Source organism: Panthera uncia (genome assembly GCF_023721935.1).
Source record: "Panthera uncia isolate 11264 chromosome A3 unlocalized genomic scaffold, Puncia_PCG_1.0 HiC_scaffold_12, whole genome shotgun sequence".
NCBI classification, from domain to species: domain Eukaryota; kingdom Metazoa; phylum Chordata; class Mammalia; order Carnivora; family Felidae; genus Panthera; species Panthera uncia.
In genome coordinates, this window is record NW_026057579.1 from 9361451 (window position 1) to 9382404 (window position 20954).

At 45.1% G+C, this 20954-nt stretch overlaps 1 protein-coding gene across 1 annotated transcript in view; it reads right to left on the reverse strand.

The window, feature by feature from the left end:
- GALM (galactose mutarotase) overlaps positions 1 to 20035 on the reverse strand; it is a 53452-nt gene extending 33417 nt beyond the window's left edge. Inside the window, exons 1-3 of the mRNA XM_049652271.1 lie at positions 19599 to 20035; positions 10667 to 10821; positions 5139 to 5345 (exon numbers count right to left, since the gene is read on the reverse strand). Of these exons, the coding sequence (XP_049508228.1) occupies positions 5139 to 5345; positions 10667 to 10821; positions 19599 to 19788 (552 nt within the window). The 5' untranslated portion in view covers positions 19789 to 20035. The remainder of the gene's footprint in view (positions 1 to 5138; positions 5346 to 10666; positions 10822 to 19598) is intronic.
- Positions 20036 to 20954: the final 919 nt, after the last annotated feature.

A 20954-nucleotide genomic window follows, 5' to 3' on the forward strand; every position in this document is an offset into this window, starting at 1 on the left:
GGCCTGGTATCACCTCCAGGCTTGCTAGAGGTGGGGTATCTGTCACCCTTCTCTGGCCCAGCTCCCACCCGGAGGACCCATCCTCTACCACATGACAGAAGCCTGGGAGTCAGAACTGGAGTTCCTGCTTTTGAGAGCTTGCCCATCTCTTCCATTAAAGATGCAGCTTGCCCTTGGGGCGCCTGGGTGGCTCAGTCAGTTAAGTGTCTGACTTGGGCTCAGGTGATCTCACGGTTTGTGGATTCAAGCCCCGCATCGGGTTCTGCGCTGACAGCTCAGAGCCTGCAGCCTGCTTCAGATTCTGTGTCTCCCTCTCTCTCTGCCCCTCCCCTGCTCTCACTCTGTCTCTTTCAAAAATAAATAAATGTTAAAACATTTTTTTTTTTTTAAAGATGCAGCTTGCCCTCCCCAGTGGGGTCAAAGATAGAGGGTCAGTAGTCAGAAGGCCTGTGGTCTATCTCCAGCTCTATTGAATGGCCCCAGGTAGAATCTCTTTCTTTCTCTTCTTTCTTTCTTTCTTTCTTTCTTTCTTTCTGCCTTCCTTCCTTTCCTTTCTTTCTTTCTTTCTTCCTTTTCCTTCTTTCTTTACAGAGCACAAGCAACGGAGGAACAGAGAGAGAGGGAGAGAGAGAGAGAATCCCAAGCAGACTCCACACTGTCAGCATAGAGCTCAGTGTGGGGCTCAAACTTACAAACTGTGAGATCCTGACCTGTGCCGGAGTCAAGAGCCGGACGCTTAACCGACTGAGCCACCCAGGTGCTCCTAGAATCACTTTTCCTTCAAGGTAAAACTGGGCCAGTAATGCCTCCACCTTTTCCAGGATTCTTGTGAAGAGGTTTAATAAAGCCATGTTGTGCTCCTTGCAAATTGGAAAATACACGTATATGTTTCTGCTAAAAAGGATTATATTCTAATAGGAGTAAATTTTCAAGCTTCATAGCAGAAGACGTGGAAGGAGAACGAGGAGAGGGCTTTTGCTAAGTGAACGCTCAAAAATAAGTTAACCTAGTGGCTCCCAACTGGGGATGATTTTGCCATAGGGCAAAATCTGACGATGTCTGGAGACAGTTTTGATTGTCATAATTGGGGGTGGTAATGCTCCTGGCATCTAGTGGGAAGAGGCCAGCAATTCTGCTAAACACCCTACAATGCCCATCCCTGCAACAAAGAAATTATCTGACCCAATGTGTCCACATGCTCAGGTTGAGAAACCTCGAGCTAAGTCGCACTGAAAGCCCTGCTGGGTTCCTGAGAAGCAAGCAGAGGGAGGCGGAGCCCTGCGGGTTAACTGAAACAGATCCTCTAATCAGAAAGACTCAGGCCTCCACAATCAAATGGAGTCGTCCTGAGGAGAAATGCCAGGATCTTAGAGACCATAAGAATCGATGTCTAAACAGGCCAGAAATTGCTTTAATTGCACTCCGAGGAGGCTCTGGTTCTGAAGAACTGCCGTGGTCTTGTGTTCTCCCGGTGGGTACAGGCGGGCAGGGGTAGGAGTGGACGGGGGGCGGAGATAAGGTCAGGCCTCTGCCCACAGTCTCTTCCTTAGCCATTTGTTTGGTCCTGTTCTGACCTGAGAAGGCGGGTCCAGAATGGGAAGGGTCTGCACCACCACCTAGAGCAGCTCTGGACTAGAGGGGTCCCTCTCTTGCCCGGCTCCCCCTGCCGCTATCCTCTCACGCCTCGGTGGTACCGCCAGCACCGAAGAGGCCTCGGGGTCTGAGGGGAGCGGAGATGAGGGAAGAGAACTGGGGACTGTTTCCTTGGTTCTATCTGCTCAGTGCTCCAGCGAAGGCTGAGGAATATTCCATTGTACGAATGTATCACAATCTGTTTATCCCTTCTCCTGTTGACAGACTTTTGCTTGTTTCCAGCTTTTTATTATGATGAATAATGCTGCTTAGGACTTTCCTTCTCTGTGTGTTTTTTAGCATTAGGGCAGGAAGCAAATGATTCCATCACATACCAAAATAAATTGCTAAGTCTAAGAGGCTAGGAAGAAGCCTGGCGGGGGTGGAGAAGGAAAGGAACATTTATTAGACAGCCGCTCTCTTAACAGGCACTGGGTCACAAAGCAGCACCTACATTCCTTTATTAAAGGGAAGCATGCTTCATTTTATGATTCTTCTGACCTGGAATAATGCAATGACCCACTTCAGTGGAATATTACTGCTGGATTCGTTTCCTTTCCAGGCTGATGAAAACCTGGCAAGAAATGCTGATCCACCAACAGATCCTGAGGCCCATCTTTGGGTTCAGTGTTGTTTTGGTTAACTTTGCTCAGCTGCTGCTAGCTCAGAACATTAACCATTTATAGAGCTCATTATGGCCTGCAGGGTTTTCTTTTTTTTTCCTTGCATTACCCCTACCACTGCCTTAATTCAGCTGTCATCACCTTTAGCAGGATATCCTGGACACTATCATACCACCCAAAAGTCATAGCAGCTCCTTTACGGACGCCCTCCTTTTTCTCTGGCAGAACCCTGCCTTGTTGATTCATCTTATGATAGGCTGTATACTCAGGGAAAGGGCTCCCTCCCCAATCCCACCGGGCCAATCATGGTGGCCTAATTTTCTTGCTGGTGATTAGGTTAGGCAGGACATGGGACACACTTCTGGCCCATGAAATGTGAAGGAAAGTCTGCTGGGGAGTTTCTGGGGGAAGTTTTTTGTCTATTCTTTAAAATGGAGCATTAGAGATATGAAGAAAGGAATAGGTCCTTTTTTGTCTCTGGTGGTGACTATATGTAGAGGTGATTCCTGGGGCTATGGCAGCCATCTTGTGACCATAAAAGGATAAGCCTGAAGGCAAAAGCCAAAAACACTGAAGGAGCAGGGTGGAAAGGCGGAAGAACCGGGTCCTTGCTGACATACCTACCCAGTCATACTGGAACCACCGCTATTCTCATCTCAAATTCCCCGAGGCTGCTTTCATACCTCTTTGGGTAAAATTTCAATTAAAAACAAAAAACAAAAAAACAAAACAAAACAAAACCACGTTTGCCCAGTTTTGGGTTAGATAAGGAAGGAACAACAACAAAAGCCCAACCAACCTGCAACCTATATACCTTTTCCACTCTTGGAGAACCAGTTCTCTCCTCCCTCCAGGTCTCCAACACTCAAACTTAGAAGTGATGAGTCAAAATTTGGCCCCAAGTAGCACAAACATACTGCTTATTAAATAACAAATAAACAAAACAAAAAGAAAATATATAAGATGAGCTGACCACTTTAAATGATCAAGTTTTGAGCTATTTCCCTGGGGACAGTTTAAGACATACAGTAGTGCTGGGGTGCCTGGGTGGCTCTGTCCATTGAGCGTCTGACTTCGGCTCAGGTCATGATCTCACGGTTCATGGGTTCCAGCTGACAGCTCCGAACCTGGAGCCTGCTTTAGATTTTGTGTGTGTCTCTCTCTCTGTTCCTTCCCCACTTGTGCTCTCTCTCTCTCTCTCTCTCTCAAAAATAAGTAAAAAAATGCTTTCCTGGGTAGGGTAAGAGATGATTTGAAGACGCAGAAGCCCTTTGACTCCAGGCCTCGTAAACAGCTACCCACTCTTGTTGTGATGCTCCCCAAAAGGCTGATGGCTCCCTCCTATCCTCAACCCTGAAGTTAGTGGTTATGGGTTCGAGCTGCACTCACTAAGACAGTATACAGAAGGGGGCTAACACTGAACACCCTTTTGGGTGGGGTCTGTGATCTCTGAGAGTCCTGCCACGTAAATGGAAAGAGTTTTAGTGAATGTTACATTCCCATTTTCTCTCCTTGATTGGAATACATTGGCAGGTGTAATATTTCATGCATAATTTCTTTCCTATCTCTGAATCTTTCTTTAGGCCACCTCCCACCCATTACAGAATAGGATGTCCTCAGTATACAAAAATGTGGAAAACAGTAAAAAACCACCATGATCTACTACCTATACAAACCCACTAATATTTTATTCTATTTCTGCCAGGTTCCTTTTGAGCTTATTATAAAAAGTTGGGTGTATAAGGGGCGCCCGGGTGGCTCGGTTGGTTAAGAGTCTGACTCCTGATCTCAGCTCAGGTCTTGATCTCAGGGTCATGAGTTCAAGCCCCAAATTGGCCTATTTAAAAAAAAAAAAAAATTAGGGTCTTTATGCACATTATTGCAGAGGCACATGGCTGGGCAGCTTTGGTTTTTGGTTTGTTTTTGAGATCTCAAGGAGCATGGCAGAAGTTTCTGAGGGTAAGGGATAGACAAGTTTATAATCCTCTTTATTTTTCAAGGGAGAACTTTGGAAATTACATAAGAACCAATTAATTCGTGCTATTTGAAAAGATCCTGGAAAAAAAAAAATCAGCACATCGTGCTATTTGAAAAGATCCTAGAAAAAAAAAAAATCAGCACATTGTCAGCAGACTCCTAAAAGAGTGTAAAAATGCTAGATATTACTAGTTGGCTGTGAACATCATCTTGTGGTAGGAAATCATGCCAAAGTGATTCAAGTAGAGTAGACAACAATGAGTTTTTCAGATGAAGAGGAAGCAATAGATATAGTCTACAGAGTTTAGCTAAACTTTTCCCTCTGCCTCATGTAACAGCCTCCTCAACAAACTAAAATACTACCATTAGTTGGGAATAAGGTAGTGTAGAGGGGATTACCTAAGAGGGGTGAGAGTGTCTCTATACCCCTCTTAGGGTGGGAAGTACAGCAGAGACATACGAATGTTGGTGGCATGCCTAAAGGGGCTGAGCCAGGCACATTTTTAAAGTCCCAAGGGTGGAAAGTGGAACTTAACTGGAAGTAATTTTTTGGGAGTAGGAGTGGAATGAGGGAGCAAATGTAAACTCATGTTACAGTTAGAAGAGAGGGAGTTCTTGAAACAGCTGGGTACTTGTCTGAACCTATGGGAAAGAGAGAGTTCTCTTAGTAACACAATGTACTCATTCCACCTTTCTCTGTAACTTCCATTTATTGAGCACCTACTATGAGTCGGCTGTTTTGCTAGGCATTTTTCCTCATCACCAGGTGACTCCATTGCCAGGCTAAGTCCATTCTGGGTGGGTCTATCCAGCTACTCCCCAGGTCATTCCACAAAGCACGTGGCAGGAGAGGAGAGGTAAGTCACATTTTATACTAAGCAGGAGAGCAGAGGTAAGTTCTCTTACCTGGCCTGCCAGGTTGAAATAAGAATGGTTGGTCAGATTGACCGGTGTGGTCTGACTGGCCTGAGCTCGGTAGTTGACCATAAGCTCCCCACCATCCACTGTGTATGTCACCCAGACTTTCAACTCTCCAGGGTAACCTTCCTCACCATCTGGACTGATCCTCGAGAACTGGACACCATTTGACAGCACCTGAGGGGTCCAGACGACCTAGAAAAAAGTGTTTTCAAAGCTGTTAAGTCACTGCAATCTCCAGCTAAATGCCACATTTCAATATTTAAAGACAGTGATTCTAGGAAGAGAAATGGTTATATGATCTTTAAGATGTTGGAATAATAGCTTGGATTCTATTTTATTTTAGTTTAGTTTAGTTTATTTATTTATTTAGCTTGGATTTTAGTTGTTCTAAAATTTTGTTTTATACAGAAAAGTAGATTTTGAGAGAAAAAATTTTTTCTTTCTCTTTACCTACTCCCCTTCCCCATTCTCTTCCTCCTTAAATTGATATGTATGTGCCTATATTTTCTTCTTCCCCTTATTTAAAAGGTTATTTTTTTATCTTGGTGACCCATTCTGATAAATGTCATATAGCAATATCTGCTAATCGTATTAAAAAATGACCTTGGGACGCCTGGGTGGCTTGGTCGGTTGAGCGTCCAACTTCAGCTCAGGTCATGATCTCACGGTCCGTGAGTTCGAGCCCTGCGTCAGGCTCTGTGCTGACAGCTCAGAGCCTGGAGCCTGTTTCAGATTCTGTGTCTCCCTCTCTCTCTGCTCCTCCCCTGTTCATGCTCTGTCTCTCTCTGTCTCAAAAATGAATAAACGAAAAAAAATTTTTTTTTTAAAAAATGACCTAAATAAGTCAGCTCCTCTGTCCCAGGGAAGTACTGTTTATGAATATTTATTAAAAAAAAAAAAAAGGGGTGCACCTGGGTGGCTCAGTTGGGTAAGTGTCCAACTTCAGCTCAGGTCATGATCCCACAGTTCATGGGTTTGAGCCCCATGTTGGGCTCTGTGCTGACAGCTTGGAGCCTGGGGCCTGCTTTGGATTCTGTGTCTCCCTCTCTCTCTGCCCCTCCCCTGCTCACTCTCTGTCTCTCTTTCTCTCAAAAATAAACATTTAGAAAAGAAAAAAGAAAAAAAAATTATATTAAAAAAAAAATGCTCCAAGATTCTCTATATTCCCTGGGCAGAGTTCCAAACAAATAAGAAGGTACTTGTTCTGTTAGAAAGTCTTACCCACAAGTCAGGAGTCCTGACTTGGGGACAAGGTTTGTTCCTAGCTCACTGTGTGATGGTGGGCAACCATTCCTGCCACAGAGGGCTTGAAAAAAGATCTTGAAGTTTTTTTCTCATTCTAGAAAATATGGTTCTAAGGGTGACAAGAAAAATATGAAGAAGGGGCGCCTGGGTGGCTCAGTCAGTTAAGCGTCCAACTTCTGCTCAGGTCACGATCTCACGGCTCATGGGTTCAAGCCCCGCATCAGGCTCCGTGCTGATGGTTCAGAGCCTGGAGCCTGCTTCAGATTCTGTGTCTCCCTCTCTCTCTGCCCCTCCCCTGCTTGCGCTCTCTCTTTCTCTCTCTCTCAAAAATAAATAAACATTAAAAAAAAAGAAAAATATGAAGAAAAGTTTTCCAGGAGTTTTTTGCTTTCGGAAATAGGAATCTGGCACTGACACAGTGATTCCCCTCTCCCTTGCCCTAGAGGCCTCAATATTACCTTTATGGAGGAGGGACAACCAGGATTTACTGAGTGCCCATGATGGGCCAAGACATTTTGCTAGAAACTTCACAGACACTATCTTATCTGTCTCAGAGCTGACTTAGGGTAGGCACCATGATCCTCACTTAGACTGAGAGAGCTGGGACTCAGAATACACTGCTTTCCCTAGCTTCTTTTGGCTAGGAAGACAGTGGATTTGAACTAAGTGGTCTGATCCTGAGCTTGTTTCCTTATTCTCTATCATCCGAGGACACAGTGTGCAGAGACCCCAGTCCCTTCATGGAGCCCTGGGGTCACTAGCTAAAAGGCCTTTTGTTGACATGAGATCTCCCTTTGTTCAGTGCTCACCAGCCACTGGTGCTTACACAAATCATTTTGTTTTGTTTTAAATTTTATTTACTTTGAAAGAGAGAGAGAGAGAGAGAGAGAGAGAGAGAGAGAGAGAGTTCCAAGCAGGCTCCACCCTAGCAGTGTGGGGCTCGAACTCATGAATCACGAGATCACGACCTGAGCTGAAACCCAGAGTCGGACGCTCAACTGACTGAGCCACCCAGGCACCCCTACATAAATCATTGTGTAAGGTAAGGATTTGGTTGAATCAAACGAAATGACTGTCTTTGTAGGTCAACACAGTTGAACACTGGCAATTTCAAATGGCTCCAATTGATACTATGACCCCATTTTACAGATGAGCAAATTGAGTTCAGTGGCATTACCTTGTCCACTCCTACCTCCCACATTCCAGGAGAGTTGAGTAGAATCCTTTCATACTTCATGCCCATTGTTTAGAGGGGGGAAAAAAACCCCACCTTGTTTAAAGTCATACGTGTCATTAGTGACATGACTAGGATTCTAACTCAGGCTTGGCAGTCTACCCCATTCCACATCTTCATTTCAATGTTTTGTTTGAATCTCCTTTTTTCAACAGAAGAGTTGAGGCCAAACACTGTCATTCCAAATAGACCTGAAAGATAATAATTCCTGAGGGCCACAGGAATGGCTCTGCCCACCCCCTCCTGGTGTGGCCGGCATTGCTCACTGCCGTTGAGTGAGCCCACATTTACCAGGAAGGGGAGTCCAGCAGGAGTGGAGGTCTCTGCGTTCACCTACGGTGAAAGCAGCTGGGATCTGAAACAAATTCACTGACCTTAGTAAAAAATTAATTTTACACCCTAGTTATCTCCCAGAAATGTTGAACTTTCAAGACACTTATAACATAAAGCTGGTTATATGCATGATTCAAAAAAGAAAAAAGAATCCCCCAAATGGAAAATTGTAGGAATCAAATATTTGAAATAAAATGTTCTTAATTTGCTACCTAGTTTTTGTCCTTCAGAGAAAGAACACAGTGGAAAGTTTTTTTTCGTGGAAACCAGTATTATCAGATGAGTATAATTCTGTGGAAAATAAAATTCCTATTCATGGGAGAATATCCCAGAGCCTGAGGTTTCCACATTTCCTGAAAATTTCCATGTTTGCATATTTAGGCCTACTTATATACCATTTCTAATCCTGTTAGGTTACTCAAATTTCATCTTTTTTTAAAAAAATGTTTATTTTTTGAAAGAGAGAGAGAGAGCGAGTATGAGTGGGAGAGGGGCACAGAGAGAGGAGGACAGACGATCCGAAGCAGGCTCTGCACTGACAGCAAGGAGCCCTATGTGGGGCTCAAACATATGAACCATGACCTGAGCCAAGTTGGACACTTGACTGACTGAGCCACCCAGGCACCCGTCAAATTTCACCTTTAAAAAAAAATGTGTTGGGGCACCGGGGTGGCTCAGTCAGTTAAGCGTCTGACTTCAGCTCAGGTCATGATCTCGCGGTTTGTGAGTTCGAGCCCCGCGTCGGGCTCTGTGCTGACAGCTCAGAGCCTGGAGCCTGCTTCAGATTCTGTGTCTCTCCATTTCTCAGCCCCTCCCCTGCTCATGCTCTGTGTGTCTGTCTCTTAATAATAAATAAACGTTAAAAGAAAATTAAAAATAAGTAAAAAATTTAAAAAATGTGTTGAAATAAGTACAAGAAGACTTACCTATAAGCCAACAACTATTCAGTAATTGCTGAGATGAACTACAACCTGAAACAAAGCTCCTCTCATACTGTTCATGTTACTGTATGAAAGCTTACAGCTCAAAGGCTTTCAGTATCTCCACGATAACATTCCACGTCTTTCCCTACCTCTGTCTGGGCTTCGGCATCAACACAGCCATTATCTCCAGTATCTACTTACCAAACGAAATGCTATTCTTTCTTCAAGGGTGATTCAAATCCTGCCTCCCCAGTTACTATGTGTTTGTGCACACCCAGATCCTTTAGCGCACCACTGGCATCCATATTATGGGGCTTGTTGCCTATAACAGCTATTCATGTAAGGGTCTGGCTCCCTCACTCTACTGGAGTCTCAGGAACGCCCACCATATTATGTTCCCCACTTCACCGAAGGGGCTCAGTAGGCCCAGTGCACTGAAGGATATGTATACTCACTATCTTGCTATGTTCTCGTGGGGCACACATGTTAAACAACCCCACAGAAAATACTACAGTGAAATAGAAGGGACAGGAACAAGCTAGAACAGGTGCTGTTCTGAGGCTCCTCTGAAGATCCCTGTTAGAACAGAGCTGGGCCCAACTTCCTCTGGAGGAAACTCCATATGCCTTGTACCTGGCACATTCCAGAGACCCTCTGCCCTAGTATTGCAGGACAGAGGCTCTCTCTTGCCTTCATGCCTTCCTGGTGTGAGTGGTTCAATCATGGAGGAAAGGGGAACAGATGAGGCAATGTGGTTCTAGGCCACAAACAGGAAATTGGTGAAACAGGGGAAAGACAGTAACCAACTTCCTTCAGTGGGACAGGTGGCAGTAAGAGGCAGAAAAGGAGAAACTGTGACCTTTAACTGCCATACACGTTCCTGTGTTTTCTGGCTCTTCCCTGGGAAATAAACTGGGTGGTATAATTTACAGGAGAGTTAGCTACCAAAATTACCTCCCTGAAATTAGACTAGAGAGTCACTGGGGGGTAATCCGCAGACTCCCACATAGCCAGGAAGCAGGCCACGCATTTCTACCTCAGGGAGAAGGTGTTTGACCAATTTGCTTTCCCAGCCTTATTTTTCCAGGGGTTCACTTAGGGAATAAGACTCTTAGTGTGGAAAGAGGTAACTGGGGAGAATCTGAGGTAATTTTGAGGCGTGAGGCACTTCGGTGGAAGGGTAGGCCTGGATGTGGCGCCACGCTGCCCAGGGAGGGGGTTGAGCGACAGTCTCAGGGGTGTGTGTTGGCCTGGGGGCACCTACAGCAGCTGTGGAGGACACCAGCGGGTTTGGTCTGGAAATGAGGGCTTCGGGTCAGGCAGCCCAACTCAGGAGTTATATGGCCTTTCATAGCCTCAGATTTCTCATTTGGTGAGAATACAGGGTTCTAGAAAGCATGGGAGAGAATAGGTGCAAAATGCCTTGTACAGTAAGTACAGTAAGGTAGGTATTATGTTTAAGCCACTTTTCTGTTGTGCCTAACGTCAACTGGACTTCCTGATCCAGACGCTGTGAGAAAGTCATTCTCCCTCTTTCCCAGGTCAAGGGCTGCCGCCCTTTCACTCAGGGACCCCTGCCTGTTCCGGTCAGATGAGCTACAGAAGGACGGGTCCTGGAACAGGGCCAGTGCCTTGACTGCCCTCGATCACTGGACCAGCCTCTTTCCCGTATCACCCATTTGCTGTAGGGCCGAGGGTCGAGCCTGGCAAATAGAAGGTATGTTTGAAGGGGCTTGTGAAGTTGCCAGGTGAGGACTGCGTCCATGCCCCTGACTCACCTTATCAAAGCCCCTGACTCCTCCATGCAGACTGTTGGGCCCATTGTTAACGGCCAGCTTATACTCCTTCCCGTCCACCGTGAATGTTCCTTTGGCAATTCGGTTGGCCACCCTGCCAACCACTGCTCCAAAGTAGGGCTGCTTTTGGAGGTACCCTGCAGGGACATGGGATGAGGGACATGGGATGAAAGTGTTTTTTAAAACTTCAAACCAAAGGTGAGGTTCACTGTGCTGCCCACCACTCTATTCATTCTTTTTCTTTTTCTTTTCTTTCTTTCTTTCTTTCTTTCTTTCCTCTCTTTTTCTTTCTTTCTTTTCCTTCCTTCCTTCCTTCCTTCCTTCCTTCCTTCCTTCCTTCAGCACACAAGTAAGCAAGGGGCAGACAGAAAAAGAGAATCCCAGGAGAGGCAGAGAGAGAGAAGTAGGGCTTGATCCAAGCAGGGCTCATGCTCACCCAATGTGGGACTTGAACTCATGAACCGTGAGATCATGACCTGAGCAGAGGTCAGATGCTTAACGACTGAGCCACCCAGGTACTCCCCCCACCCCTCACTTTCTTCTGAGAGAACCTGAAAGTAGTAATAATTTAGGCATATCCAAGCCCTCAGGGAAACACAGAAAAATGGCTGGCTTTACACACAAACTGTCCCCTTCCAAAAGTAATGCATGCTCCTTACAAACATTTTGAAAGAACTTTATAAAGCACAAAGAAATTAAAAAAAATTTTTTTAATGTTTATTTATTTATTTTGAGAGAGAGAGAGAGAGAGACAGTGCAAGGAGGAGTGGGACAGAGAGAGATTATCTCAAGCTGGTTCCATGCTGCCAGCACAGAGCCCAATGCGAGGCCTGAACCCACAACCTGTGAGATCATGACCTGAAGTCAAAAGTTGGACACTTGACCAACTGAGCCACCCAGGCACCCCAAAACACAAAGAAATTTAAATCATCCCAGTCTCATCACTAGAGAGAACTACTGTTAATATTCTTATGTATATATCGCCATCTTTTATGGATATATGTGCTTTTCTTCTTCTCTTTATAAAAATGGAGTCTTAGTATACATGCTGCTTTGTAATCTGCTCTTTTCTAGGCCAACTTTTTTAAAAAGTTTAAAGAAAGCAAAAAAACCTCCCATTTGTTTTTCACTCAGAATTCACCCTCGGAATTCTATCCCCCTTTCTTATGGTTCTTTGCATCCATCCCATCTGTGTTGATAGAAGAATATGCAATTCGAGCCTATGAACTATTTCTACCATGCCTGGAAGGGCTCTCAGGATATAGACTCTTAAGCATTCACCCAGGCTCCTGTTACTCAACTGGCTGGGCATGAGTGAAATATTAATCATTCTCTTCCAGGTCTTTCCTGGTTCACTCCCTTGCTAACCTGTAGGTCCTCAGAGTCCTACCCATGGACTATCATAACATCTCACACCACATTCTTCCTAAGACAGCTACATCTAACTCATTTCATCTTCAGGATACTTCTATGAGGTAGACACTATTATTACCCTCATTTTACAGATGTGGAAACTGAGGACAGAAAAGTTGAGAAACTTGCCCCTTTCACACAGATCGTTATCAAAAGAACCTGGATTTGAACATAGTCTGGCTCCTAAGTTTTTGTTCTTAATATTTATTTACCTTTGAGAGAGAGAGAGAGTGAGAGAGGAGCAGAGAGAGAGGGAGACACAGAATCCAAAGCAGGCCCCAGGCTCTGAGCTGTCAGCACAGAGCCTGACGCAGGGCTCGAACTCATGGACTCTGAGATCATGACCTGAGCCAAAAGTTGGGCGCTTAACCAACTGAGTCACCCAGGTGCCCCAAGGCAGGGTTTGTGTGTGTGTGTGTGTGTGTGTGTGTGTGTGTGTGTGTAACTAGACAAGATAATTCTAACCTTGCTGTGAAAAAGCAAAGGGCCAACATAGTTATAAAATTTTGAAGAAAACAAGATGAGTGATTTGCCTTATAAGATCCTAAGACTCACTAAGTTAAGGCAGTGTGGTGCTGGCCCAGAAAGATGAACAGACCAATGGAACAAAAGAGACAACCCCAGACAGGTCCTGTACCTATGAAGACTGATATGTGACAGACGTGACACACAGACCCGTGGAGAAAGAATGAAACCAAGAGTCAGACTCTTAACCGACTGAGCCACCCAGGCGCCCTGTGGGTTCTTGTTCTTAAGCATCACATTATTTGAAAAGCACAAGGCTTTCTGGTGAATTGTGCTTACTACCATCTCTTCGAATAGGCCAGACTGACCTCTCTACCTGCTTCCCCCTCCCTCCCCTCCCTCCTCTCTGAAGCTACAGCTTTAAAACTCCTTATACCAGGTAACCAAAAGGAGTTCCAAAGGGCCAAACAACCTTCTTTGGTTTTGCTTCATCTACTTTTGTTTTATTTTTATTTTTTAAAGATTTTATTTTTAAGTAATCTCTACACCTTACAGGGGTCTTGAACTTACAACCCCGAGATCAAGAGTCACACGCTTTACCAGCTGAGCCAACCAGGAGCCTCTTGTTTCATTTTTAGTAGACTTTATTTTTTAGATCAGTTTTAGGTTTACAGTAAAATTAAGCAGAAGGTACAGATTTCCCAGATACCCTCTATCCTAACACATGCATAGCCTCTCCCATTATTGATACCACCCCCCACCATCTGAGAGACACATTTCTTTAAAAAAATTTTTTTTGGTAATGTTTATTTATTTTGGGGAGACAGAGAGAGACAGAGAATGAGCAGCAAAGGCACAGAGAGAGGGGGAGACACAGAATCCGAGGCAGGCTCCAGGCTCTGAGCTGTCAGCACAGAGCCCGACATGGGGCTTGAACCCACGAACCATAAGATCATGACCTGAGCCAAAGTCAGTCGCTCAACCAAATGAGCCACCCAGGCGCCCCGAGACACATTTCTAATAACTGATGAACTCACACTGACATATCATTATCACCGAAAGTCCCAGTTCAACAGGAGGTTCACTCTTGGTGCACATTCTGAGGGTTTGGACAAATGAATAATGATATGTATCCATCATTATAATATCATTTTTTTACTGCCCTAAAAATCTTCTCTGCTCTGCCTATTCATCCCTCCCATCCCCTCAGCCCCTGGCAACCACAGATCTTTTTACTGTCCCCATAAATGTGCCTTTTTCAGAATGTCATAGTCGGCATTGTATACTTTGTAGCCCTTTCCGATGGGCTTTCTTCACTGAGTAGTATGCATTTTAGGTTCCTCCCTGTCTTTTCATGGCTTGATGGCTCATTTCTTTTTAGCACTGAGTAATATTCCATTGCCTGGAGGTACCACAGTTCATTTGTCCTTTCCCCTACCAAAGGACAACTTGGTTGGTTGTTTTAGTAATTATGAACAAAGCTGTGAGAAACACAGCTGTGTGTGCAGGTTTTGTGTGGACATAAGTTTTTAACTCCTTTGAGTAACTACCAAGAAGCATGACCACTTGATCATACGGTCAGAATATGTTTGGTTTTGTAAGAAGCAATCAAACTGTCTCCCAAAGTGGCGGCACCATCTTGCACTCCCGCCAGCAGTGAATGAGAGTTCCTGTTGCTCCGCTTCCTCATCAGCATTTGGTGATGTCAGTGTCCTGGATTTTGGCCATTCTGATAGGGCCTCACTATTGTTTTAATTTGTATTTCCTCGATGAGGTACAGTGTGGACCATTCATCTGCTTTTCAGGAGCTAAAACATGTGAAGAAAAGCAGAATTTTTGTTCAAAAATTATTTGGTTGTGTCTACTTTTGATTCCTACTCTGATCCATTCAACAAACGTACACGGAGTCCCCACTCTGCCAGCCACATGCTCGGCTGTGGAGACAGTGACAACTCCAACAGCAAAGCTGCTGGTTCCTGGGCTTACAAGAATTCCCTCAGAAGAGATGGCTTTCTGGCAACAGTAAACAGCCCACGGAGAGAAGCAGTACCTGCCAGTCCTTGGTTTAGATGAAGAGTTTTTAACACCAGAAACCGCTGCTCTCAACTGTCTCTGAAAAATGCTTCGGAACAAATGCATGTTATTTGTTACAAAGATACTAATATCTTCATAAGTTACTAAGCTTTCATATCAAATCAGAATTACAAGAAGTGACATTCCCCAAATTCTGAATAGGACATGACTAAAATGCTTGTTTTCAAATGCAGAAAATACTGTTTTCCATAAAAAAGGGAAAAGTTTCTAGGTCAAGCCATGAATGATGATTTTTTTTTTTTCAATTGCTGATGGGGGGTATAGGGTAGAGGAAAAGTCTGTCCCTTTTCTTGAGCAAAGGACTGGCCAGAGTATATTAATAGATCCTTAACCAGCGTTATGGACTTTTCCACTCCTCTAACGTCCCACGGACCCCAGCTATGCTATCCACCTCGTACCACCCAAACTTCAGCCAGAGTGCCCTAAAAGCGTGAAATGAAAGTACCTACTATTTCCAATCTAAGCTTCTACAACCTGTTTCGGAGGAAAGCAAACATTACTTTAATTGACAAGAACTTTAATTGCCCCCAATATTAAAAAAAAATTTCTTTTAAATATTTATTTTTGAGAGAGAGACAGAGACAGAGAGAGAGAGACAGAGCGCGAGCAGGGGAGGAGCAGAGAGAGAGGGAGACACAGAATCCGAAGCAGGCTCCAGGCTCTGAGCTGTCAGCATAGAGCCCGACGCGGGGCTTGAACCCACGAACCGTGAGATCATGACCTGAGCCCAAGTGGGCTGCTTAACCGAATGAACACCCTCCTTTAAAAAAAATTTTTTTTTTTAATTTGTCCCCAATATTTTAAATATTTTCAAATAGCTGCTGGCTGTCCACATGGATCTTGATGCCCTTTTTTGCAGTATTAATCAAGCGAGGTAAAACGCTCAAGTAGTGTGAAGGAAGACATTTGGGGGCAAGGGAAAGAAAGGCGATAAAAACGACTGATTGCTCGCTACAGTCAGACACCATCACAGGCGGCAGCACATTTAGTCTCATTATCCATTAGTTAAGGTGAAGAAACATGTCTGGAAAGTTAAATAACTTTAAGGGACAAAGCAGAGATTGAAACCAGGAATCCCCAGTACTCCTACAAGGGCACTCAGGCATCTGCAAGCCTACACCGCGGTCTCTGAACCGGTCCCTTTTCCTCCACCCGCTATTGGCCGGGGTTTTCTAAAAGCACTAGGTCTATTTTTTCTATTTTTTCCATAGTGACTCCCATGGCCGTAAGAGCCGGGTGTTTGGTGGTAACTGGAGGGAAGATGAAGGGCAAGAGTGCACTGGTTGTGTGGGTAGGTTGTTTAAACCTGTGGCTTATAGGCAAATAGTCTCATCACAGATTTTGAAAGAAGTTATAATGACTGTAGGTGAGGCATGAAGAGGAAACGCATTTTTAAATATTTTAGGTACAAAAAATGGCAGAACAATTCATAGGAGGCATTAGTGACTTCTCTAGGCTGTAACTAAAAGATCGTATGATTTACCTCTTTAGAATTCTACAGAAGAGAGCTCTCATTTTCCCAGGGAAAAACTGAACCAGTCTGACCTCCGGTCATGGCCATGATCCAAGCAGTTTATATAATCTATCTGGGAAACTGGAGATTGTTCACATCTAACCTGGCAGTTAAAAAGGACCATGTTTCATGGAATTGTACATGCTTAGCTCCTCCCTGTGGTTTAAAATATTCTGGGGCATAGTAATGTCAAGATAACCCCTTATTCTGTCATGTCTTGTAGCTTTAAATGATTCACCTCAGTTTTGTTTACATAATACTTACACATTCAGATATTTGAAAAGAATAGACAGTGAAAATAAAGTCTCCTTCTTACCCCTGCACCCTGGCTATGCAGAGCCTCTCTTGAAGGCAATCGCTGCTGTCAATTCCCTTTTTTTTTTTTTAAGATTTTATTTTTTTAAAAGTAATTTCTAGACTCAACATGGGGTTCAAACAACCCCAAGATCAAGAGTTGCACGCTCCCCCAAGTGAGTCAACCGGGCGCCCCAATGTCGCCAATTTCTTAACATGGGTTTTAATACACAAGAACTGATCAAAACTGTAGCAGAGCCCCATTTCACACTATTCTGACTGAGACAAGAATGCTCCCCGTTATGACATACATGAAGTCTTCTTTTATCTTTAGCAATATCTATCTTTGTAGAAAGAATCTACGAAAAAACTGAAAGACAGGCGTGTAAAAAAGGAACAAAGGAGCCGCTTCCAGGAGCCATGATGATGGCTGCACATATTAGAAAGTGTTACTTGATATTCCAAGGGCTTTTTTCCAACTTCTCCTCTTCTGAAAATAACTCACTTTCCTTCTAGAATAAATAATTCAATCATCTAAATTATAGCCTAGGAATGAGCACCTAGAATATTTTGGATGCTTTGATTCATCCTGGCATTATGTGAAGTCTGTGATGTATGCTAATAAGAAAATGCTATTTAACATTCTCAAGAGATGTTACTAAGATGGAGGGCAATAAAGCACACGCTAGATCACTATAATCCAAGGAGATCGATTTCTTTTTCTCCCTTTTAAGAACATTGGGGGATAATACTTTCCTCATCCAGACTGCCCCAAGAGGCACAGACTTATAGAGACAACTCCACCGTATTAATGCCCTCACAAAATCAACACTTCCATGCCTAATAAGACACCAGTGCTATGGCACTATTAGGTATTTACCCAAAGGATACAGAAATACAGATTCGAAGGGGCACATGTACCCCAATGTTTATAGCAGCACTGTCAACAATAGCCAAACTATGGAGAGAGCCCCAATGTCCATCTGATGAGCGGATGAAGATGTGGTCTATATACACAGTGGAACATTACTCAGCCATCAAAAAAATGAAATCTTGCCATTTGCGACAACATGGGTGGAACCAGAGTGTATTATGCTAAGTGAAGTAAGTCAGAGAAAGACAAATACCATACGGTTTCACTCAAGTGGATTTAAGAAACAAAACAGATGACACATGGGAAGGGGGAGAAGAGAAGAGAGGGAAACAAACCATAAGAGACTTTTAAGGATTGAGAATAAACAGGGTTGATAGAGGGGAGGTGGGTGGGGAATGGGCTAGATGGGTGATGGGTACTAAGGAGGGCACTTGTGATGAGCAGTAGAGGTTGTATATAAGTGATGAATCGCTGAATTCTGCTCCTGAAACCAATATTGCACTGGATGTTAACTAACTAAAAAGAAAAAAAGAAACAAGAAAAGACAAGACACTGGTGCTTCCCAGCGGTCATGCCCTCAGGGCACACATTTCATAAGAATTCCACAAAGACACTTTGTATTTTAAACTCTACGTGACCCTTACATCTAAACGAACACTGATAAGGAGCGAGAGCAGTCATTGTGTGTGTGTGTGTGTGTGTGTGTGTGTGTGTGTGTAGAGGTGCAGAGGGAGGGCCATATGATAAGGCAGAGATGGAAATGAGGCGATAAAAGCAGAGGCTGACAGCTTAGCGTCTCCAAAGCTTTGCTGGCTCTGATATTCTAGGACGTAGGTCCAATTCTTCGACGCCACTGGGCAATTTTGCACCAGCCAAGTAATCTCTTTGTGATTCTGTGTCAGCCTGGAAAATAGTTATGGTACTCACAGAGAGAGAGGTGACTCAGCAAAATCATTCTAAAGAATCCTCTTTTGTCACTTGTCAACTCTTGCCTTCTGACTGAAGATCTGAACCCCCACCAAAGAAAACCAATACTCAGTTTTCTGTTAACTTCTAACCATGAGCCATGTTATGTATCTAAAGAACCAAACAGATAGAAGAAACACACACCTAAAGGAAAACCTCAAACCTCTTCTCTAGCAGGCTGTGCCCACGCCCCTACCACGGAGCAAAGCGTACTCATTTTCAAGCAGTTTCCTTTTGCCACCTTTATTTCAGACCTCACCTCCTGTCTAGCTACACAGTAGGGCCAAGATGGCACTGCAGACCCTTTCCTTTGCTGAGATCAAACTGCAACTGTAATTTTTTTTTTTAATGCGACTATCTGGCTAATGTCTAACCCCCCAGCTAAAGTGCAAGCTCCATGAGGGTGAGGACCTTGTCTGTCTCGCTGAGTGAGTTGACTGAATGAACAGCTTGTGGATGCATGGATTAATTCATGATCCTAATTGTCCATGGAACCCCATAAAATAAAAGTTGGTCCTACTTGGGAGACCTCACTGCTAGACCATGAGTTGGTCTTCTGCTTGGTTGGTTCCCGAGCAGCCAGCCCGAGCTGGGCGCTTACACCAGACCGGGTGGCTAAGCCGTCTGTACCCAATGAGCCATGTCGAGGAGCATTTCTCAGACAACCAGGGCTCAAGGAGAATCTGATGAAGGAGAGAGGAAGTAGAGGAGACAGGTCTTAGATTGTCCTACAGAAAGAACACAAGGCAAGACCTGGAGCCACACCCCCTCTAGCCAGCTTTTCCCTCTCCTGCCCTGCATACCTGGCAGTTCAAAGATCGCTCCAGGGTTGCTGGGGTTTTATCTTACCCTGAACTATTTTTTTTTAATGTTTATTTATTTTAGACAGAGGGAGAGAGAGAGAGAGAGAGAGAGAGAGAGAGAGAGAGAGAGAGAATCCGAAACAGGCTCCAGGCTCTGAGCTATGAACTCACGAAACTCTACATCATGACCTGAGCCGAAGTCCGAGGCTTAACCGACTGAGCCACCCGGGAGCCCCAGACCCTTAACTATTCTAAATTAAGGCAAAGCCTGAATGGACAACCAGAGACCAAGTCCTACAGCTGTTTCCATTCATGTGTCTTTTTCCGAACACAGGATGGAAACACAGTGGGTCTGCCGGTTGTAAGCACTCCTCGCGGTGATGAGGGTGACGAGCTCGGGTACTCGCCCTGGATCCTGGCCACCTCGGGGGCATATGCGGGAGGGCTGGGGACCCGGGGCCCGCCCGCAGCCCGGGACAGCATTCAACCCACCTTCCAACTCTGCAAAGCCGAGCACCACATCTGACGCCCTGCCCTGCCTGTCTTTGACCTCCAGGGCCGTAATGGTGCAGCCCCAGGAGATGATGTCCACTTTCAGCACGTCTGACTGCAGCTGGAACTTCTCCACTGTCCCTGCCCCTGAGGGCAGGTCTCCGAACACGGCTCTAGTCACCGAAACCATGGGGAAAGCGTGGGGGCGTGCAGCTACTCCCAGCCCTTCCGACTCTGCCTCCAAACCTGGAGCCGGAGAAGTTTACTGGAGAAGGGCGGGACACGCCCCAGACTCCTCCCCTTCCTTGCCTGGATTTGGGGAGTGACCGCTCCTGCAAAAAAATACCTTCTGGCGACTTTCTAAACCTTTCCTTTGCCTGAGGGCCACAGGAAGGCAAAATTTCCAAACGGGGTTTTCCTTTGCTAACTCTGGCTGCATTGCATGTTGGGAGTGGTAGTCTTTGGAAAGTGAAATTGCATTTTGGGGCCTGTAGTTTTCCTAAACCCAAATGCTGAATCTGCAGGATTGCGGGGGCGGGCGGGGGGGGGGGGGGGGTTCTCCGGCTCCCGGTTCTCAACAGGCAGTGAGCTAGCAGTTCGTTAACTTTGGTAGCAGTTCGTTAACTTTGGTGGCTGACTTTCAGATAAAATGCTGGAAGATGCAGAGCGCAGAGTTAGAGAAAGATGAATGTTGGGGGAGATTCTGGTTTTAAGTTAACTCGGATCCAGAGGAGAAAGAAATACAGAGATGATTTAGAGAAAGGCGTCTCTGCACACTGGATTCATTATATTTGTCCCACACAGTGAAAATTCTAGACATGTTTGTGCTGGAGCCACTGCCCAGAGGCTTTCCTGGCTGGTGGCCTGGAGTAGCAGCCTGGACAGGGTCAGGTGTAGTTACACGGAGGTGCTCAGAGGCAGCCTCTGACTTTCTTTTCCTCAGGGGACTGGGGAAGGGCCTTGAGGACATACCCCCATCTCGTTCCTGAAGTCCAGAGTTCCTTTAAAAAGGGATTGGGGCGGGAGGGCCTGGGTGGCTCAGTCGGTTAAGCGTCCGACTTGGGCTCAGGTCACGATCTCGCTGTTGGTGGGTTCCGGTCCCGGTTTGGGCTCTGTGCTGACTGCTCAGAGCCTGGAGCCTGTTTCAGATTCTGTGTCTCCCTCTCTCTCTGACCCTCCCCCATTCGTGCTCTGTCTCTCTCTGTCTCAAAAATAAGTAAACGTTAAAAAAAAAAATTAAAAACAAAAGAAGGGATTAAGGGGCGGTGGTGCCTGGGTGGCTCAGTCCGTTAAGTGTCTGACCAGCTGAGGTCATGATCTCACTGTTGGTGGGTTCCGGTCCCGGTCTGGGCTCTG